This window comes from Fusarium graminearum, chromosome 3 (assembly GCF_000240135.3).
Source record: "Fusarium graminearum PH-1 chromosome 3, whole genome shotgun sequence".
Taxonomy (NCBI): Eukaryota; Fungi; Ascomycota; class Sordariomycetes; order Hypocreales; family Nectriaceae; genus Fusarium; species Fusarium graminearum.
The window spans coordinates 6,809,333-6,826,072 of record NC_026476.1 but is presented as its reverse complement, the minus strand read 5'-3'; the positions used below and the strand labels follow the sequence as shown (position 1 = coordinate 6,826,072).

The window sequence follows — 16,740 nt, the reverse complement described above, 5'->3', positions numbered from 1 at the left end:
CATCCTTTGGTTTTGTATGGGAGACGCCATCGTCTCTGTTTTTCTATTCAACAACTTGTCTATATTCACGACTAGGAATATGTCCACAACTTAAAAAAAAATGTTTTACGTTTGCTTAGAGTACTCGGTGTATCTTGACCGTTGAGCAAACGTGATTTCATCATGGTTCCGGCTGTATCTGATGTGTCTTCTCTACATTCCAGAACAACTTCATCCTCAAAATATGGCAAATTTGTAGAATTTCCTGTGTGGTGCTGTTCTATTTCTCCAGATAGATAAGATAGCATACTTGACCAATCAGAACCCTCCAACTCAAACTCGCATACCCCGTCTGGGAAAACCGGCCAGTGTCGGCCAATCCATAAGCTGTTCTGTAGTAAACCCTTGCCAATCGCTCACGGCTGGTGAGGTACTGTTTTTTGAACAACATGTTACAACGCATTCCTTTCTCCCCTTTCTGCAACTTGCAGCCAATTGGCTTCTCTTCGTTGCTCTTATCATATGGTTACGTTTTCTGGACAGGTTAACTCCTTTGGTGACCTCCATCGAGCGCGAAGATGGTGGCGCCAAGCTCCACGAATCCCAACAGGCATTGTCCGTTGTCATAACATACAGTCTCCTCCAAATGCCACGTGAAACGCTATATCGTGGAACGTGTGACAATTCTTAAATCTTTTCTTAAAAGTTTTCTGTTGTAAGAATGAGGCTCGAAAGGTTTGGTTCCGCTGCACAGATGAAAAGACCGTCATCAGAACTAGGTTGGACCACGAAAACAGGCAATATAGCTCAACCGATTTGAGATGTGCTTCATGGTATTAACCGAAGTCCCATTGAAACGCATAGAACTGCTTGGGGGGTCGAGCACCAAGGCTTTCACAACAAATGCATAGCAAACAGCTTCATTGTAACGGTGTTCTTGCAAGCAATTCTGGTCTACTAAGTCTATGGGTAAGTCACAAGTGTATCTACTACAGAAAGTAGGACTGTCGTGTCCAATCCTGGGCATTGGCAATACAGCAAATTCTTTGTGTGTTGCCGCAAGTATACAGTTAAGGCTGTTCCAAACTCGGCTTCGAATCATTGCAAGTCCAAAGAAACATCGGCATAATTTTTAATTCCCCAACCCAAACTTTTTTTTCGTCACATCGTTTATCCTGGTCATCTCAGAGTCGGGTCCAACATTTACATCAGACACGCGACCTGGCGACTGCTGCACAAATCTGATGAAGCAACCTTGACGCGCGTAGACGCTCCAACCCATGTGTAGGCCTCCACGAGCCACTCATACCACACCTTGGTATCGTCTGTTTGACGCCACATGCTGACCTCGAGCTCGGTATCAGCTGGGAAGTAAAGGGGTTTCTACATAGCTGTTAGTGCATGCCACTCGATAACGACAACAAAAACTTACCTTGAGGGGGAAGAAGATAGGGAACCAAGAGATCATATCCTTGCTCTTGTCATCAATACGTTCGGGGTGTGTGCTAATCTCAATCTTTGCGCCCTTGTTGTCGGGGATTTGAGACTCATACAACGTTGACTCAAAGTACCCGGCCAAACCATGGGTGACGCCCCTTGTTCGGCAGACGAACGTGAGATGGCAATACCGCGAGTTGTGATCGTTGGCGCCAGCAGCACCGGCCATGCTACCACCGCCGCCTCCGACAACACCACCTGACCGCTTTGCTTCGAGAGCAGCGAGCGATGATTCAGGAATAGGGTGCGAGAACTCCCAAGCCTCTTGGAATCGGGGCTTGTTGGGCACTCGCTCGGCGACGAAATCGAGAGCGAAAAGCCGGACAACCCAAGGAGTCTCGAAGGCATGGGGATCCCCAGGTACCCGCGAGAGAATATCGCCATGAATCTTGGGTGTTGAGATAGGACTCATGTGGGCGGTGTAGCTGCTGGGGATTGAAATACCATGAGGGGTGGACATGACGTGCTGGATACCATCGAGACACTCAGGCGACAGCTCGTTATCTCCAAAAGACCCGAGCAGTTCGGAGATGAGGATATCAACCTTGCCATACACAGGTCCATTCTCGTCTTCAGAGACGACAGGGCCCTTCCAAGCACGCATATCAGTCTTGACAACCCTGACCTTGCCGCCCCAGACAAGCTCGTTTTGGCGCAAAAGATAGACATATGCGTTGGGGTTCTTTTCAACCGCCCACATGTCAATCGGCACTCCAGCATCTTCAGATGCCTTAAGAGCCCGAGTGACCAATGGGCCACGACCCGAACCAGCAACCGCAACAACAACCTTGCCCTCCTTGGAGAGAGGCTTCTTCAGCTCCTTCCACTCTGTGAGGGCCTCGAACACAGCAATCTCGTACTGACTGTACTTGACTGGATCTCCTTCGAAAACCTCGTACGTAGCTGACTCAAGATTGTCGGACAGGGGTTGGAGAGGTGATTGCAGCCAGTCCTGGAAGCTGGTCAGGGTAGGACTCTCAAGGTAGGTGAATGGAGGCTGCTGGTCTTCGAGCCATCGAAGGTAGGAGATATAGTCGTTGGTCTTGACTTGGGAAGCTTGTCCCTTGGGCAACTGATTCTGTGTCTCTGCTTCAGAGAGGCTGGGAAACTCGACCTGGGAAGTAGGCGGAGCTTGAGGGCTCTCATTGAGGTGAGAGACGTCAGGACCAACGTCACAAAGAAGGATCCATGGTACATTCTTCAATCTCATGTACGAGAAGATGAGATTCTGGTGGTGCTTGGACAGCGAAGGGAAACCAGCCTTGTTGGCTTGAAAAGTGGATGGGCTGAAAGTGAGGTAGTGCAGAGGTTCTGCGAACCAACGGTCCTGCAGGGCTTTCTCGGGCATCACACGAGGGATCTCCAAAGCTTCTCATTAGGTTAGCATCCATCAAGCATAAATGAAGAATCAGATGAACGTACAGACAAAGAGTCTAGTGTTGTAGTTGCAAACACTGCGGACGTGGTGCCATGAATCCCACGCAGCTAAAAGGTCAATCTCCTTCCCTTCGGTTTTGGTAGGAGTCTTCACATCAAGCGAAGAGATGTTGACTTCTTTTGACTCTTGTCCAGGTTCTCGGTACATGGGCATTTGGACCAGAAAGGTGAGGCGGTTGCCAACGGTAAGAGCTTCCTCGACAGCACGAGAGTACTGGGCGAGACTCTGGTTTCCGCCATCAATAGAAGCATCCTGTCGAGGTCCGGGGATGATAATGCTACGAACACCACAGAAGTTGGCGTAGTTAATCTCAACGTTGAGTACTTGGCGAGAGATGCTGGAGATGATGGGATTAGAAGAGCCAAGGTCGATCCAGGGGCTGATAACTGCAGTATAAGTGTTGACAGCAGCGCAAGGAAACAGGCCTGTGTCCTTAGTAGTCAGAGGGGGCAAAATGGGCTCTGCCCGTGAGCCAGTCGCCGTAGTGGTCGGCTTCTCGCCATTGCTGGAGAGGGTAGAAAGATGCTCAGACACTAGCGCAAAGACGCGGTCTCGGAAGTGAGTGTTTGTGATGGGAGTCGTTACAAAGGCCAGCTATCCAGAGAGTCAATTGGTGATCCCAGTAATTTTAGATTGCAAGAACAAGAGCGTTTGCATCGGCTCCTGGCGGCCGTTGACGTGGATGATTTACGACTTACACCATGGTTGAGCAGATGGCCATACTGTATATCAGTGAGGGGCTCATTGCTGTTCGAGTTGTGGTATCCAATATGGAAGTTGGGTCGCTGAAGGCCGAAACCATCAGACATATCGAACCCTGCGTCTTCAGAAGCCATGATTTGTATGTATAGGCTTATCTAGAAATGCCGGATGTGGTTGTTTGCAGATACCTCAGTCGAGAAGAAACAGTAAAGTTGAGATTTCTGGTGGTGGAGTAAATTCACCCCGCCAAAGCTCTACTAGTTGTGCGAAGTGGGATGGCACGTCAGGTTTTAGACTCTACCAAAGAGAAAATTGTCAAGCCGAGATACGGTAGGCAGTTGGAATAAATAGGCCTTGCTAATATTTTTAGACGCAAAATTGAATATTTCCAATCAAAGTATCAACAATTTCCGATTGTTGTCGTTGTTGTTGTTGCAAACTCGCTCTTGGGAGGAAGAGCTGATGATTTTCACGACAGGACCCTGAAAGTGGGCACAGTGTACGCTATCTAAGGGCAGTGTTGGTATCTGCATCTTACGATAGGGATAATTGGCGGTTTGCTACCTTTTTAAATCATCATCCTTTAGATACAGCCATATATAGAGTAGCAACTACTTCCCTGAGTTTGAGTGATGTTTCGTTAAGCATGTGTGTGTGTATTACAAGCACACTCAGCAACGTTACAGCTTCAGTAGATCGGCGGATCTGATACACTGTATGACAAGGACGCTTATCGATAAGCATCCGCCTTCCCAGTCCCGCCAAAATTTTCTAGCAAAACGACCGCCAAAAACATCACGGTCTTTCTTCTTAAGCCTCGCCACTGGTTTTCTCTTTTTTCTTCTTCTCCTACTCCTTCTCGCTTTGCCATCAGCGAAACAATGTCTGAATTTATGGGAGGCAAGCGATCAAGCGCCGACGCCGACGAGTCAACTCGAAAGAAGGCCAAGAAAGAAGGTGGCGACGACGAAAAGTACAACCCTTACCTTGCTCACATGCATGACAACGGTGATAGCAATGGCAAGAGCCAGGAGCCTTCTCCCGACTCTCCTCTGGCTGGCATGAAGCGACAGCAAACCACCGCTAAGCAGGCCGCCAAGGCTGAGGATTCAGAGTCGAACCCCTTCACCGGCCGACCGCATTCGCAGAAGTACTTCCAGATTCTCCAGAGCCGTCGCGATTTGCCCGTGACCAAGCAACGGCAGGAGTTTCTCGACAAGTACCACTCAACGCAGATTCTCGTCTTTGTCGGTGAGACAGGTTCCGGAAAGACCACTCAGATCCCCCAATATGTCGTTTACGACGAGCTACCTCACCTCACTGGCAAGCTCATCGCTTGTACCCAGCCGCGTCGAGTCGCCGCCATGTCTGTCGCGCAGCGTGTCGCCGACGAAATGGACGTTACCTTGGGTGAGGAAGTCGGTTACAGCATTCGTTTCGAGGACATGACAGGTCCCCAGACCATGCTCAAGTACATGACCGATGGTATGCTTCTGCGCGAGGCCATGCACGACCACGAGATGTCTCGCTATAGCTGTATTATTCTCGATGAGGCTCACGAACGTACCCTTGCGACCGATATTCTTATGGCCCTGCTCAAGCAGATTTCCATGCGCCGCCCCGACCTTAAGATTATCATCATGTCTGCTACTCTTGACGCTCAAAAATTCCAGAAGTACTTCAACGATGCACCTTTGCTCGCTGTCCCTGGTCGAACCCACCCTGTCGAGATCTTCTATACCCCCGAGCCTGAGCGCGATTACGTTGAGGCTGCCATAAGAACTGTTCTCCAAATCCACGCTTCGGAGCCTGAGGGTGATATTCTGCTCTTCTTGACTGGTGAAGATGAGATTGAAGACGCTTGTCGCAAGATCAGTCTTGAGGCTGATGAGTTAATGCGCGAGGTTGACGCCGGTCCTCTCGCTGTGTACCCTCTTTATGGTACTCTACCTCCTCATCAGCAGCAGCGCATCTTCGACAAGGCTCCTGCACCTCTTCGCAAGGGCGGTCGCCCTGGCCGTAAGGTCATCATTTCCACCAACATCGCCGAAACCAGTTTGACCATTGACGGTATCGTCTACGTCGTGGACCCCGGTTTCAGCAAGCAGAAGATTTACAACCCTCGTATCCGTGTCGAGTCCCTTTTGGTTTCGCCCATCTCTAAGGCCTCTGCCCAGCAGCGAGCTGGTCGTGCTGGTCGTACAAAGCCCGGAAAGTGTTTCCGACTTTACACAGAGAAAGCCTTCAAGAAGGAACTGATTGAGCAGACATACCCCGAGATTCTGCGCTCCAATCTTGCCAACACAGTTTTGGAGCTCAAGAAGCTCGGTGTCGAGGATCTTGTCCACTTTGATCTTATGGACCCTCCCGCTCCTGAGACTATGATGCGAGCTCTTGAGGAGCTCAACTATCTCGCCTGTCTCGATGATGATGGTGAGCTGACCACTCTCGGTAGCATGGCCTCGGCGTTCCCTCTGGATCCCGCTCTGGCTGTCATGCTCATCTCTTCTCCCGAGTTTTACTGCTCCAACGAGATTCTTTCCATTACCTCTCTGCTCTCAGTGCCCCAAATCTTCACTCGCCCTGCCAACAACCGCAAGCGCGCAGATGAGATGAAGGCGCAGTTTGCTCACCCCGATGGAGACCACCTGACCCTGCTTAACGCCTACCACGCTTTCAAGGGCCAGGCCACATCGGACCCCAACAGCGCCAAACAGTGGTGCCACGAGCACTTCCTCTCGTTCCGACATCTCTCCAGTGCCGACAACGTTCGCGCTCAGCTTAAGCGCATCATGGAAACGCATGGTCTCGAGCTTGTCTCAACGCCATTTGAGGATAAGAACTATTACACCAACATCCGGCGTGCACTGCTTGCCGGTTTCTTCATGCAGGTCGCCATGAAGGAGAGCTCTGGCAAGCTCTACCGCACCGTCAAGGATGACCAGGCTGTCTTGATCCACCCCTCAACTGTTCTTCGCACCGAGTTTGACTGGGTCCTTTACAACGAATTCGTTCTCACCTCAAAGCAATACATCCGTACATGTACAGGTATCCGACCCGAATGGCTACTGGTAAGTCGTGTTTCCCCAAATCTGATTCTCTTTCCATCATGAGAATCGTGCATCTTCAGTGTCGTACAGTCATACTGACAGCCATATAGGAAATTGCCCCCACTTACTATGACATCGATAGCTTTGAGCAAGGCGATGTCAAGCGCTCTCTTGCACGCGCTGCAGAGAAGAAGCGTCGCAAGGAGGCTATGAAGGCTGGTAGATGAAGCGCTCCCTGCAGGAACCCATGAGTGACGAAATCGCCGTGATCGGTTATAAATTTACAACAAATGGGTATCAGCAAGGATTGGGAAAGCATGGGATCTATCTTCATTGCTTATTCAATGCTTAATCCTCCCATGTACGCGCGGGAGGCGACCCTCCATTTCGACGGCTCGGCCATGTGGGATTCATGAAAGAGACAACCATATTTCCTGAAGAGTGGAGGACAAGAGGGTTGTGGATCAACTCGACAAGAATTCACCCTCCCTTGTTGATCCCTGTCTAGATTCTTGCATTCTGATACTTTGACTGGTCAACTACGGCGTTTTATGTGCATCAGCCACTTGTTCTATGGTTGGCTGGTCGGTTTGTTTGTTTTTCTGCTTCAACTTGTCGTTGTGCCCCTCCTCGTCTGGTCCTAGGCTTCCCCTACTTTGCCTATTCGGTGTTAGAGTCCTGCAGCACCGTTAGATTGCCAAGGAGGGCGTGAGCAACTGTGGTGCAGAATGTGGGCGTTTTTGGAATGTTTTACTCGTGCGCATTTTTCTTGGTGGTACTGTAGAAGGAGAAAAGAGACGACAAAGATAACCCTGGAACGGACTAAAACTGGTGGTCGATAGAGGTCTAATGTTAGCACATAAGCAATATGTCAGAGAGTTGAATAATCGAGACATTGTCAACAAACAAGCTCAGGTACTGGGACAATTTTTACAGTACTAATCAACGTTGTCTGATCCAGTACCAGCCAATGCACAATGCCTCTTCTGGCTTGCTGAACCATCTGGATTAGACTGGAAAGCATTGTTGCCTCTTTTCTCAGTGCTCAACGTGGCTAGAGTGATAGTTGTTTTGGTTGTCAGCATAGCTTGGTTCACGATAGCACATACGTCAAGATGAAATACTCAGCAACGCGCTATGTAACGGAAAGATTAGCAAGTATACGACCTCGGGCATCCATCCTAGCTAGGGGAGTGCAGGCTGCAGATCCGTCTCATCGCGAATAAAGATGCAATCTGAACCTTGGTTGAACTATTTTCGGCTCCAGTTTTTTCACTCTTTCGTCTCTTTTTTTATGATATTTTATCAGACTTCTCTCGCGTAATTTACTTGCCTCCTTCAGTACGAGCAGCTATCCAGGTATGTATGTATACCCATGTCTGCTAATCCTGGATGAGAATGTACGTACCAGGGCCTGTCAATGCAAAAGGGTTGGCAGGCCCCCCTCGTGTCAATCAGATTGTGTGGAGGCGGGCGGGAGATCGAAGGAAAAAGCAAAAAAAGAAGAGAAAAGAAAAGAAACGAAGTAAATACGTGGGAACATCCTGGGAAACCAGACACCTGGGTGAAGTTAGTAAGAAATAACATCCTGATATTGGTGTCGTAACATAAAACCTCATCAATGAATGGAAAACACTACCAAGGGTCTGCGACGCCCCCATCTCGATCGCTTGCCGTCACGAGTCAGAGCGAAACACGATCTTTGAGACAGTTGATTCAATGAAAGTCTGTTCGTGAAGTCTGGGTTAGTCCGTCGCTTGATTCGCTCACCAACAACGAGATATAAGTTTATCATATATGCGAGCCCCTTCCTAGAACATCTCAGCAAGAAGTGAGAGAACCACGGTAAGTACATACCTCGGCAGGTAGACTGTATTGATGTGATGCACAGTCTCAAGACACTGAAAGAAACCCAGAGTTGAGTTGTCGGTTCCACTCATAAATTTTATCTGCCCTCGCACAGGCTCCAGCCTCTGACTGCCGGCGAGACTATTACTCTTCTGGGCCATACAAGCCGTTAGTGACTAACTCTGGCTTAGTTTTGAACAACAAGGGAAGGTGAGTGCCGCTGTGATGCGCATCAGTCTTACCCGTCAAAGACAAACGGGTTTCGGTGATGGCCTGAAACCCAAAGCTTGCAACCCGCATGCAAGCCCTGCCAGAGCCCGGGATCGTGTAGCGGAACCGTATCAGAGGGACACTGGTCTAGAACACCATATTCATGGTAAGGTGGTAGTGTAGGATGATCACTCTGAAGACTGGTAGGGAGACTGCCATGGGGGTCTGAAAACGTACCAATAACTACCAGGGCCTGACATGCTCTCAACAGCGCCCTGACTCCAAGCATGCCATATTATACCAAGATAACCTAGCTTGAATTCAAGTACAGTGCCGGAAAATCATGGATGGGAATATCGCTGTGAATCCGGGCGCTTGTTGGTTAGCTAAACATCATTGTGATACATTCGGGTATTGAACGAGGCAAGATTGCGTACAAGTAAACAGGCGTCGGGATGGTGCGCTAAATGATGGGTTGCCTTGTCAGACATGCATATCGTACGGTAAATTGGCATATCTGATGGTGAATTCTGTTTCTCTACACACTCTTCAACAGTCCTGTTGTAGAAAGGCGGATCTGTGAATAGTGGCGCTGGAAGGAATTGGTGATGCTCAACTGGACGTTGGAGAAACGCGGGGCGACCCGAGACCTCCGACTAGGGTAGCAGTCTTGTCGAAAATAGTCTGATACTCTTCAAATGTCTCATGATAACCAGGTAACAAACTATCAACCAAGAGCGAGGTCTGTGATTCTTCCAAGCCCTTGCTTGGTACAGTACTTTGAAAGAAGACAGGATACTGACCTCAATGCTTCTAAACAATATCACGGAATAAAGTCAATGTCGTCCCAAAACATGACCCGTGATAGCCAGTCAATAAATGTTGATAGTACAGAGTACTACATAGTACGTCGAGATACTCATGTCCAGAAGCGGAATTGCGGCGCCACCCACACTAGTGGACCCCGACAAGCAAAGCGATTCTTTTTTTGCGTTTTTGCTTTTTTTGTTCTTTTTTGCTTTTTCCCGCCCTTCCATTCCCAGATACTGCCTGGGCTGCATTGGCATCGACCCCAACATGTTCTAAGAACGTTTCTTTTTCAGCCTCAAAGATCTTATCCCCACCAAGTCCCTGCTTCGAGGGTTCCCTACCATGTGAGGCCAATATAATATGTTGATATGACCCTACTTGATACTCAAACATGCCATTGTGAGTGCGATGCTCGGTTCCTTGACCTTGCTCACTCTGTGGCACGATATGGTGACATGGAAAGACCACAGTAGACCAAGCGTTGACTAGTATGGGCCTTGCACCTGGATAGCTTCGGGTCGTGGCTGACAGCACACCCCCCTGGACCTGTATCTGCAAAGGGCTTCTTGCCCTGGTAGGTCGTGCAGCGACTGTGATTGCCGTGGATCTAGGGGCTTTCTTGGTCGTGGACCATGGACGGGGGAATCATGGTGCATCATCTCTTCTCAGACAAGGTCAACGCCGAGGGGGATGTGCAAAGTGTAAAAGCTCGGTATCATTGGTACGTCGTTTCCCCAGACGAGAGCGACACGCCCCTGTCGAGTCTAACCTCACGCCATATCCGCCGGACGCTACTCCCGTTACCGTAGAGCTCTCGCCCACATGGCCCCACGTCTCGACGAACCACAAGCCGTCTCTAAGCTGGCCCATCATGTTGCTTCGCTTCTCAGGATGCTGTGGTGCAGCAGCAACACAGCAGCATATTGAGACTCAACACAACCACAACCATAGATAGCATCTGAGCCCCGCTGCGTGTTTTTAATTTGACAGTAGGCATCTTCAAGAATGTGGCATCTTTGGTTACTGGTCGCTTTTTGTCGTCGCCGGTGCACAACGGTATGCACGAATTCCTCCATATGCAGAGTCCTACATGTTGTTTTCAACAGGTAGGAGTCTGCAGCTAGTTGTCGTGCCAAGTTCACAGGGGACTCCCTGTCTGTCATCATTGCTGCTGCTGCTGCTGCGGTCCCCACTAGATACATCGCATCGTTATGCTCGGCGGGGGTCGTCAGTCAATGCCATTTTGCATGGCATTGCAACGCCAGCGGACCATTCGCCATAGGTTTTAGCTGTCCCCCAAAGACGTCAGTGGTGCTTCGTCCTGAAAACAGTAGGTACAGTACAAACCTCTGATCATGCCAGTCCATTCCCACATGAAGATCCGCTCTATGTCCTAGGGATCCTTTGTTGGCCTTCCGCACTTTAACAGTAGGTACAGTAGTACAAGGACATCGTTCGACCCTTTCCCCGGTTGAGTCCACTCCCCATACCAATAATCGCATTCACGTCACTTTCTCTCAATGCATGCATGCATGGTAGCTCATATAAGAAGCTATGCTTCTGCCTCTGCCTCGGTCTCGGCTTCGCATTTCATTGCCCATCCGCCCATTGATTCACATCTCGCCTTGCCGAACTCTTGCTGCGCGCTACCATATCATCTGTATTGATAATCATCATCGTCGACTACACAATGAGCGGAGCTGGCGGCTTTTATAAGTACCGATGCAAGTACTTTTATACACACAACTGTCCCAACTGGGTTTGGGTGAACAATGCGCCTTGCGCATCATGTCTTGTAAGTTGAGATGTTGCTCACTGATTGGATCTTTGCTGACATGTATGTGTCTTAGGCCGATGGACGCGATAACGAAGGATCTGCCCTACCAACTTGGGGGCTTCCACGAGACATTGTCGTGCCACAAGTGCTGAACGGAATTCTGCAATACACTCTCATGGAGCTTGTAGCTCCTTCAGAACCCGGCGACGACTGGACACTTAGAGACAAAGCCAACCGGCCTCCACCGTCAATTCCCGTAACAAGTGCCATGCCTGGCATACCGGGGATTTTAGCACAGCACCGGTTTTGATAGCTAGATTGAGGCGGCTCTCAAGGCACATATGAGCGTTAGCTTTAACGACGACAGGTGGAAAATAATAATCGACGAGAAAAGACTGGACTGGGCTATCGAGTACGGCAACACAGAAACAGACCGAAATGCCTCTCTTGGTCGCCGGCCATGCTGAAACGCGCCATTGGGCGTGTGCAGTGTACGATTTTTGATTGACTGCAACACTGGACAATGGATGGAGCGGGAGGTTGGTGGCTGGAGCAAGACGGCGAGCAAACAAACCCACGCGAGATGAGATACCCATGTGCTGCGTTGAACATTTCTGGAGACGGGACTCCATTCTGAACTTGTATTTATTTTTGGGCGGATTTTTGTCTTCTTATTGTTCGTTTCATTGGGATAGCATACAGGCGTGAGAGAGTTTTGATGGGTATAGGAGCAATTATTTTCTTTTCTTTTTTGGTCATCTTGGAGCTGGAAAACTGATTTCTGACCTCTTTTCTGATAAAGAAGACAAGCGATGTGGATAGGGCAGGCAAGACAGGGTCGTGAGATATGGTGTGCCTCGGAAAAAGAGCTCGTCTGATAATCCTTGTCCAACTGCGATACTTATCAGTCGACTGTTGTTTGTTTCTAGATGAAGTACCCCACCGACAGGAACGCTTACCTGCCAGACAAGGAGCAACGGTCTGAGCTCGAGAATATGTAGCAAACTGACATAAATACGGAGCGGAGCACACGATGCTCAACACCAACACATAAGCCGCAGCCAGAGAGCTTCTAGAGAAGAGGCCAAGCAAGAACCGCAGCTGAACCAGGTTTCTTCAGTAGCCCTGTGATGGTTGGACTGAGGTCGCAGGAAAGCCATGGCGCCTGCGTAGTTGCGTAGTACTGGTCATCCGTAGGCTTTGCTTAAAAGAGACTAGATTCAACGGTTGCCAGTTTCCACCATACTCCACGTGCCTGCATCTTGTGAGGGTGGTGCCAATGGCTTGTTGGGAAGCCGGCAAGACTGCAGAAATGAGCTACTACTGCCGCTGAAGAGAGTTTGATCGGAAGCAGCGGTTGTGGGCGATACGGACGGATGAGGGCATTCCCACGGATGACAAACCGCGTAGGCGCAGAGATGGGACGAGATGAGATGAGAGCACGAGCACAGGCCATACACAGATCCGATATGCTGTGCAACCATGCAGCTGACTCTGAATTGACTGCGGACGAATGTACATGCCTACAGTAAGTCGGGTAGGTAGGTATGTGTACCTGCTTTCAGTGGAGCAAGCCGAGCAAGATGGAAGAGATTTGAAGTGGTAGGGATGAGTACACAGTGTCCGCAGGCAGGTACCTTTTGGGCGCCTTTCCTTCCCGTTCTTGCTAGGTAGAATGTGCTTCTTCCCATGTTCAAGGAATATCCATGGTGTAAACATTACACGGCAGCTACGTACATCAAATGGGATATCAGCCGCTGTCGACCGGTTGATCAGGGGTAATCCTAGGTCAGTAGATGCTTGTGCACTAGCGCCCGTAGTCGCCTTTTTTTTAAATAAAAAAAAGGGCCTCAACTGTTGCGTCTCACGGGCTGGCCTCGGCCGGGCTTCACATGAAGAATAGGTACCAATGAGTCGAGCTTGTATTATGGACTCGTTTCTAGAGATAGCAATTCTATAGTGGGTAGGTACCTTGGTACTCTACAGTCTATACGCAGCTAACGACTAGCCAGCCTCAATGTTTCAGCTACCTGATGACAATTGAGATCCCGGAACTTGGACAACAAATGACGCCAAACGTTGAAGGTCGAGAGAGCTCCCTCAACTATCTAGGCCCTACTTTTTGACATTATCAAACACCCGATTGTTTCAGCACTGGGAGCAACATTATAACAAACAACCTGATCTTGGCATAAACTTAAACTCTTCGCCCTCCTCTTACAATGCTACCTTGTGCAGGCGAGAAATGTCAGATCTTGGGCCTTTTAATTTATATCAGCCCATCCATCATCTACGGCTTGAACGGAGAGCGAAAGTAACATGGAAGACCCGGCTTCGAAGCAAAACTAACATAACAAACAAGCCACTTCGTGGTTTATTTCAGCTGCTAGCGTGTGCGGTGGCTTGCATTTGGATCAAGTGTATGTAGCATCTGACCATTTTATCTTCACAAGATCGGAAATCGCCGTCTACTGTACATGTAGTTCTAATTCTGTTTTAGGTTTTGCAGCCAAGTTTGACACAATACAGTCCGATGTAACGTGATGAGCTGACACCGAGCAATATCTTGGAATAAAATGTGTGTTTGTTTGCTTATTTGTTTCCTTAGCGTTATATCAAACACAGGCAGGGTGAGCGTGGAATGGATGTACTTTTGTTCTCACACGATATTTCGACCACGACCTAAAGAGAGCATCCATCTACCGGCTGACGTACATTTTATTCGTTTACGAGACCATATAAAAAGAGAAATTATTCTCATCAAGCAAATTACGTATTACAAGACTGTGGTGGGTACACTCGTTGGTTCAAGGACCGCACATTGGGTTGTCCTGTGCCCGGCTCTAAGGTACATTGACTGTACTTGGATTCCAACAGATCTCCCAATTTTGGAGAGCGAGATGCCTCGCAACGTGTTATCCATGGTAAGGAATAGATACTACTACACTTGTATCTTGTGAATTTCTGTCACGTTGAAACTTTTGCTACAGCACGGCAAGCTTCGAAGAGAAAGTACAGTGTAGTAAAGTCATTCAGCATATCGTCAATCATGAATGTATTAAGATCTGAAGATTATATAGCCCCCGCCGAGTAACTCCGTTCCTGTCCAATCCATTTAAAGCATCATTGCTAAACCAGCAGCCACCAGTCCTGCAAGGACCATTCCCAACCGAGGGCTAACATCGCCCGAAGCCGCATTATCATCATCGCTCAAGCCAAAGGGCAGTCCCTGGTAGTCAAAAGTGACGTTTTGTTTGATCGTACTGTTGTAACATCCTCCGTTGGCAATGTCCAAGTTGGTCAGATCATCAGGCACGTGGAAGAACATGTAATTCTTCTGAGGAATGTCCTTGAACCCCTTGGTGTTGTAGGGGAATTTGTCTCCGCTGTCTGTCGAGCTCGTGTTGCGCAGAAGTATGCACTGCACTTGACCAGGGTAGTCCTTGTACAGAGCTGGGTAGTCCTTCATCACGTCGGAGTTGGATGTATCGGCGACGAGGATGAATTTGCGGTCTGGGAAGGTCTGGAAGACCTTGTCAAGCAAAAAGCGACGGATGGATAGCGTTGCTGAAACATCAGAGAAGTTGAGAGGACGTGTATCGAATGAGCCGAGAGGGTATGTGTTGTAGATAAAGCTCATGTAGTTTCGTGTGACCTGCTCGGGGGTGGTCGTGAGGTAGTGAAAGTGCAGGTCGTTCACTGAAGTCGACCAGTTCGCATAGATTTTGGGCATGTTCATCCATGGCGTGAAGGGACGAGCAAAGGTGTTGAGTAGACCCTCCTTTGGCTCATAAATCTTTGTTACTCGCAATATATCATCGATATCTGACACAATAGTGATACCCTTGGGAGGAACAAGGTAGGCGGTCGCGTTGCCGCTGTTGTTCTTTCCTTCAGCATAGAGGTTAAGGGTCTGGATTTTTGAAGTCTCGTTGCCAGGAATCAGATAGCCATTGTCGGAACCAGAGGTGTTCTTGAGCGTGACGAAAGCGTCAAAGTCACCTTCCAGTGTGGTGTTGTATGGCATGGTGATGTTTTGCGCGCCTCCTCTCTGTATACGCTGTTAGTAACCATTCCTGCAAAAGTTCCCATCGGGTATACTCACAGCGTCGATGGCACCACCGTTCTGGTCGGGAGAAATGTCAACGTTGTTCACAAAGTTCATCTTGACCTCCACGTTGTCCTGCTGCACAACGAAGATCGATTTGGTCACATTTCGAGCCTGGGTTTGCTGTGATTTGGAGAGATCCTTGACTTCTGTGTCGATGAGGAAGACATTGGCGAGATCATCCACCTTTTCTTGGCTCAGATTGGGAATCTTGTAGACATTGCCGTGTACTCGAACGCTCCATCCCTTGCTGGTCCAATTACCATATGGACTGTGTTGTAATTAGCTACTACACAGGGTTGTCTGTTTTTGTGCTATATACTTACGGAATGTTCAGCACCTGGGTAGGCTCCGACTTCAACTCATCGTTGTCGACGCCGGCGGACTTTTTAACATCGTCGCCGGTAGGGAAACCTGTTGGAAAGTCGAGGATGCCAGAATTAACCCATCCCTTGACCTTAGTCTCGATACCGCTGGCAAGACCGCCGACATAAGTTTCAACATCATTAATGATGTCGCGTCTTTGGAGATCCGCAATCTCAGTAGGCTGGGCAACAGGAGCGGCAGCTCTAAGATAGACTGTAGGTGCAGCACCAGGAACAGCGGCAGGGATGGCCATAACGGCGGGCACGAGGCCCAAGAATGCTGCTTTGCGCATAGTGATCTTGGCCTTGGTTGGAGAGTGTAGCGTAAAGATGAAAGGCCCAGACAGAAACACGCGACGAGATAAACAGTTTATGAGAGACACGCAGAGCAATCTTGTTTTATTTAGAATTCATCCAAGACATCAGAGCAGGTTCCTGCATTACGTGACATCACCAGCAACTAGGCCTAGTAGTCACGGAGAATTCCAATTGGCCCCGGACAGCACAACCAGGATGGTAACAAGCTTTGCTGGCAACATACATAATCAGCCTCATCGCAGATCGTTTGTCACAGGGAAGCATTAAGTTTGCAGCAATTGTTCCGGTGCACTAATTCCAATGCTGGTGAAACGCGGATGTTGGAAATCTTGGCAGTCATGACATCACTATAATAATTTGGTCGATCCGTCAGACCCGACAGCCGATCCAAACGGGATCAAACCCTGTTCAGGCATGGTTCGATCGTGGATCTACTACATCAGATCTGACTTTACCTTGTTGGTTGCTGCACAAGCAGACAAGTACATACGACAGCAAGCTAGGTAGCTACTGTAGGTAGACTAGAGCATCCGGTCTAGTTTCTCTTCATCTGTTTGGCTGTTAGCACTCGTTCATTGGATAAAGGAAGTGGGTAGACTTATCCCCTCACCGCGGGGGGCTGTCCTCCACACCATTTT

At 49.0% G+C, this 16,740-nt stretch overlaps 4 protein-coding genes across 4 annotated transcripts; 2 read left to right on the top strand and 2 right to left on the bottom strand.

The window, feature by feature from the left end:
* Window positions 1-1,182: 1,182 nt before the first annotated feature.
* Window positions 1,183-3,723, bottom strand: FGSG_10756 (uncharacterized protein; the record flags this gene model as incomplete). Its single annotated transcript, XM_011327347.1, has 4 exons — window positions 1,183-1,362; window positions 1,412-2,844; window positions 2,899-3,508; window positions 3,613-3,723. 4 exons carry the CDS (start codon window positions 3,721-3,723, stop codon window positions 1,183-1,185), a joined length of 2,334 nt encoding a protein of 777 aa, XP_011325649.1.
* A 774-nt stretch (window positions 3,724-4,497) lies between these two features.
* FGSG_10757 (pre-mRNA-splicing factor ATP-dependent RNA helicase PRP43) lies at window positions 4,498-6,893 on the top strand (the record flags this gene model as incomplete). The annotated part of the gene is made up of 2 exons (XM_011327346.1): window positions 4,498-6,687; window positions 6,777-6,893. The coding sequence occupies 2 exons, from the start codon at window positions 4,498-4,500 to the stop codon at window positions 6,891-6,893; spliced, it is 2,307 nt and encodes a 768-aa protein (XP_011325648.1).
* A 4,234-nt stretch (window positions 6,894-11,127) lies between these two features.
* Window positions 11,128-12,258, top strand: FGSG_10758 (uncharacterized protein). Its single transcript, XM_011327345.1, has 2 exons — window positions 11,128-11,329; window positions 11,385-12,258. Exons 1-2 carry the CDS (start codon window positions 11,225-11,227, stop codon window positions 11,619-11,621), a joined length of 342 nt encoding a protein of 113 aa, XP_011325647.1. The 5' UTR covers window positions 11,128-11,224; the 3' UTR covers window positions 11,622-12,258.
* A 2,168-nt stretch (window positions 12,259-14,426) lies between these two features.
* Window positions 14,427-16,077, bottom strand: FGSG_10759 (uncharacterized protein; the record flags this gene model as incomplete). The annotated part of the gene is made up of 3 exons (XM_011327344.1): window positions 14,427-15,362; window positions 15,417-15,690; window positions 15,746-16,077. 3 exons carry the CDS (start codon window positions 16,075-16,077, stop codon window positions 14,427-14,429), a joined length of 1,542 nt encoding a protein of 513 aa, XP_011325646.1.
* Window positions 16,078-16,740: the final 663 nt, after the last annotated feature.

Excerpts from the sequence above, each read along its gene's own strand:
- FGSG_10758 (XM_011327345.1), top strand. The coding sequence starts at position 11,225 with ATGAGCGGAGCTGGCGGCTTTTATAAGTACCGATGCAAGTACTTTTAT. Across the intron at positions 11,330-11,384 it reads CGCCTTGCGCATCATGTCTT|GCCGATGGACGCGATAACGA; the intron begins GTAAGTTGAGAT and ends TATGTGTCTTAG.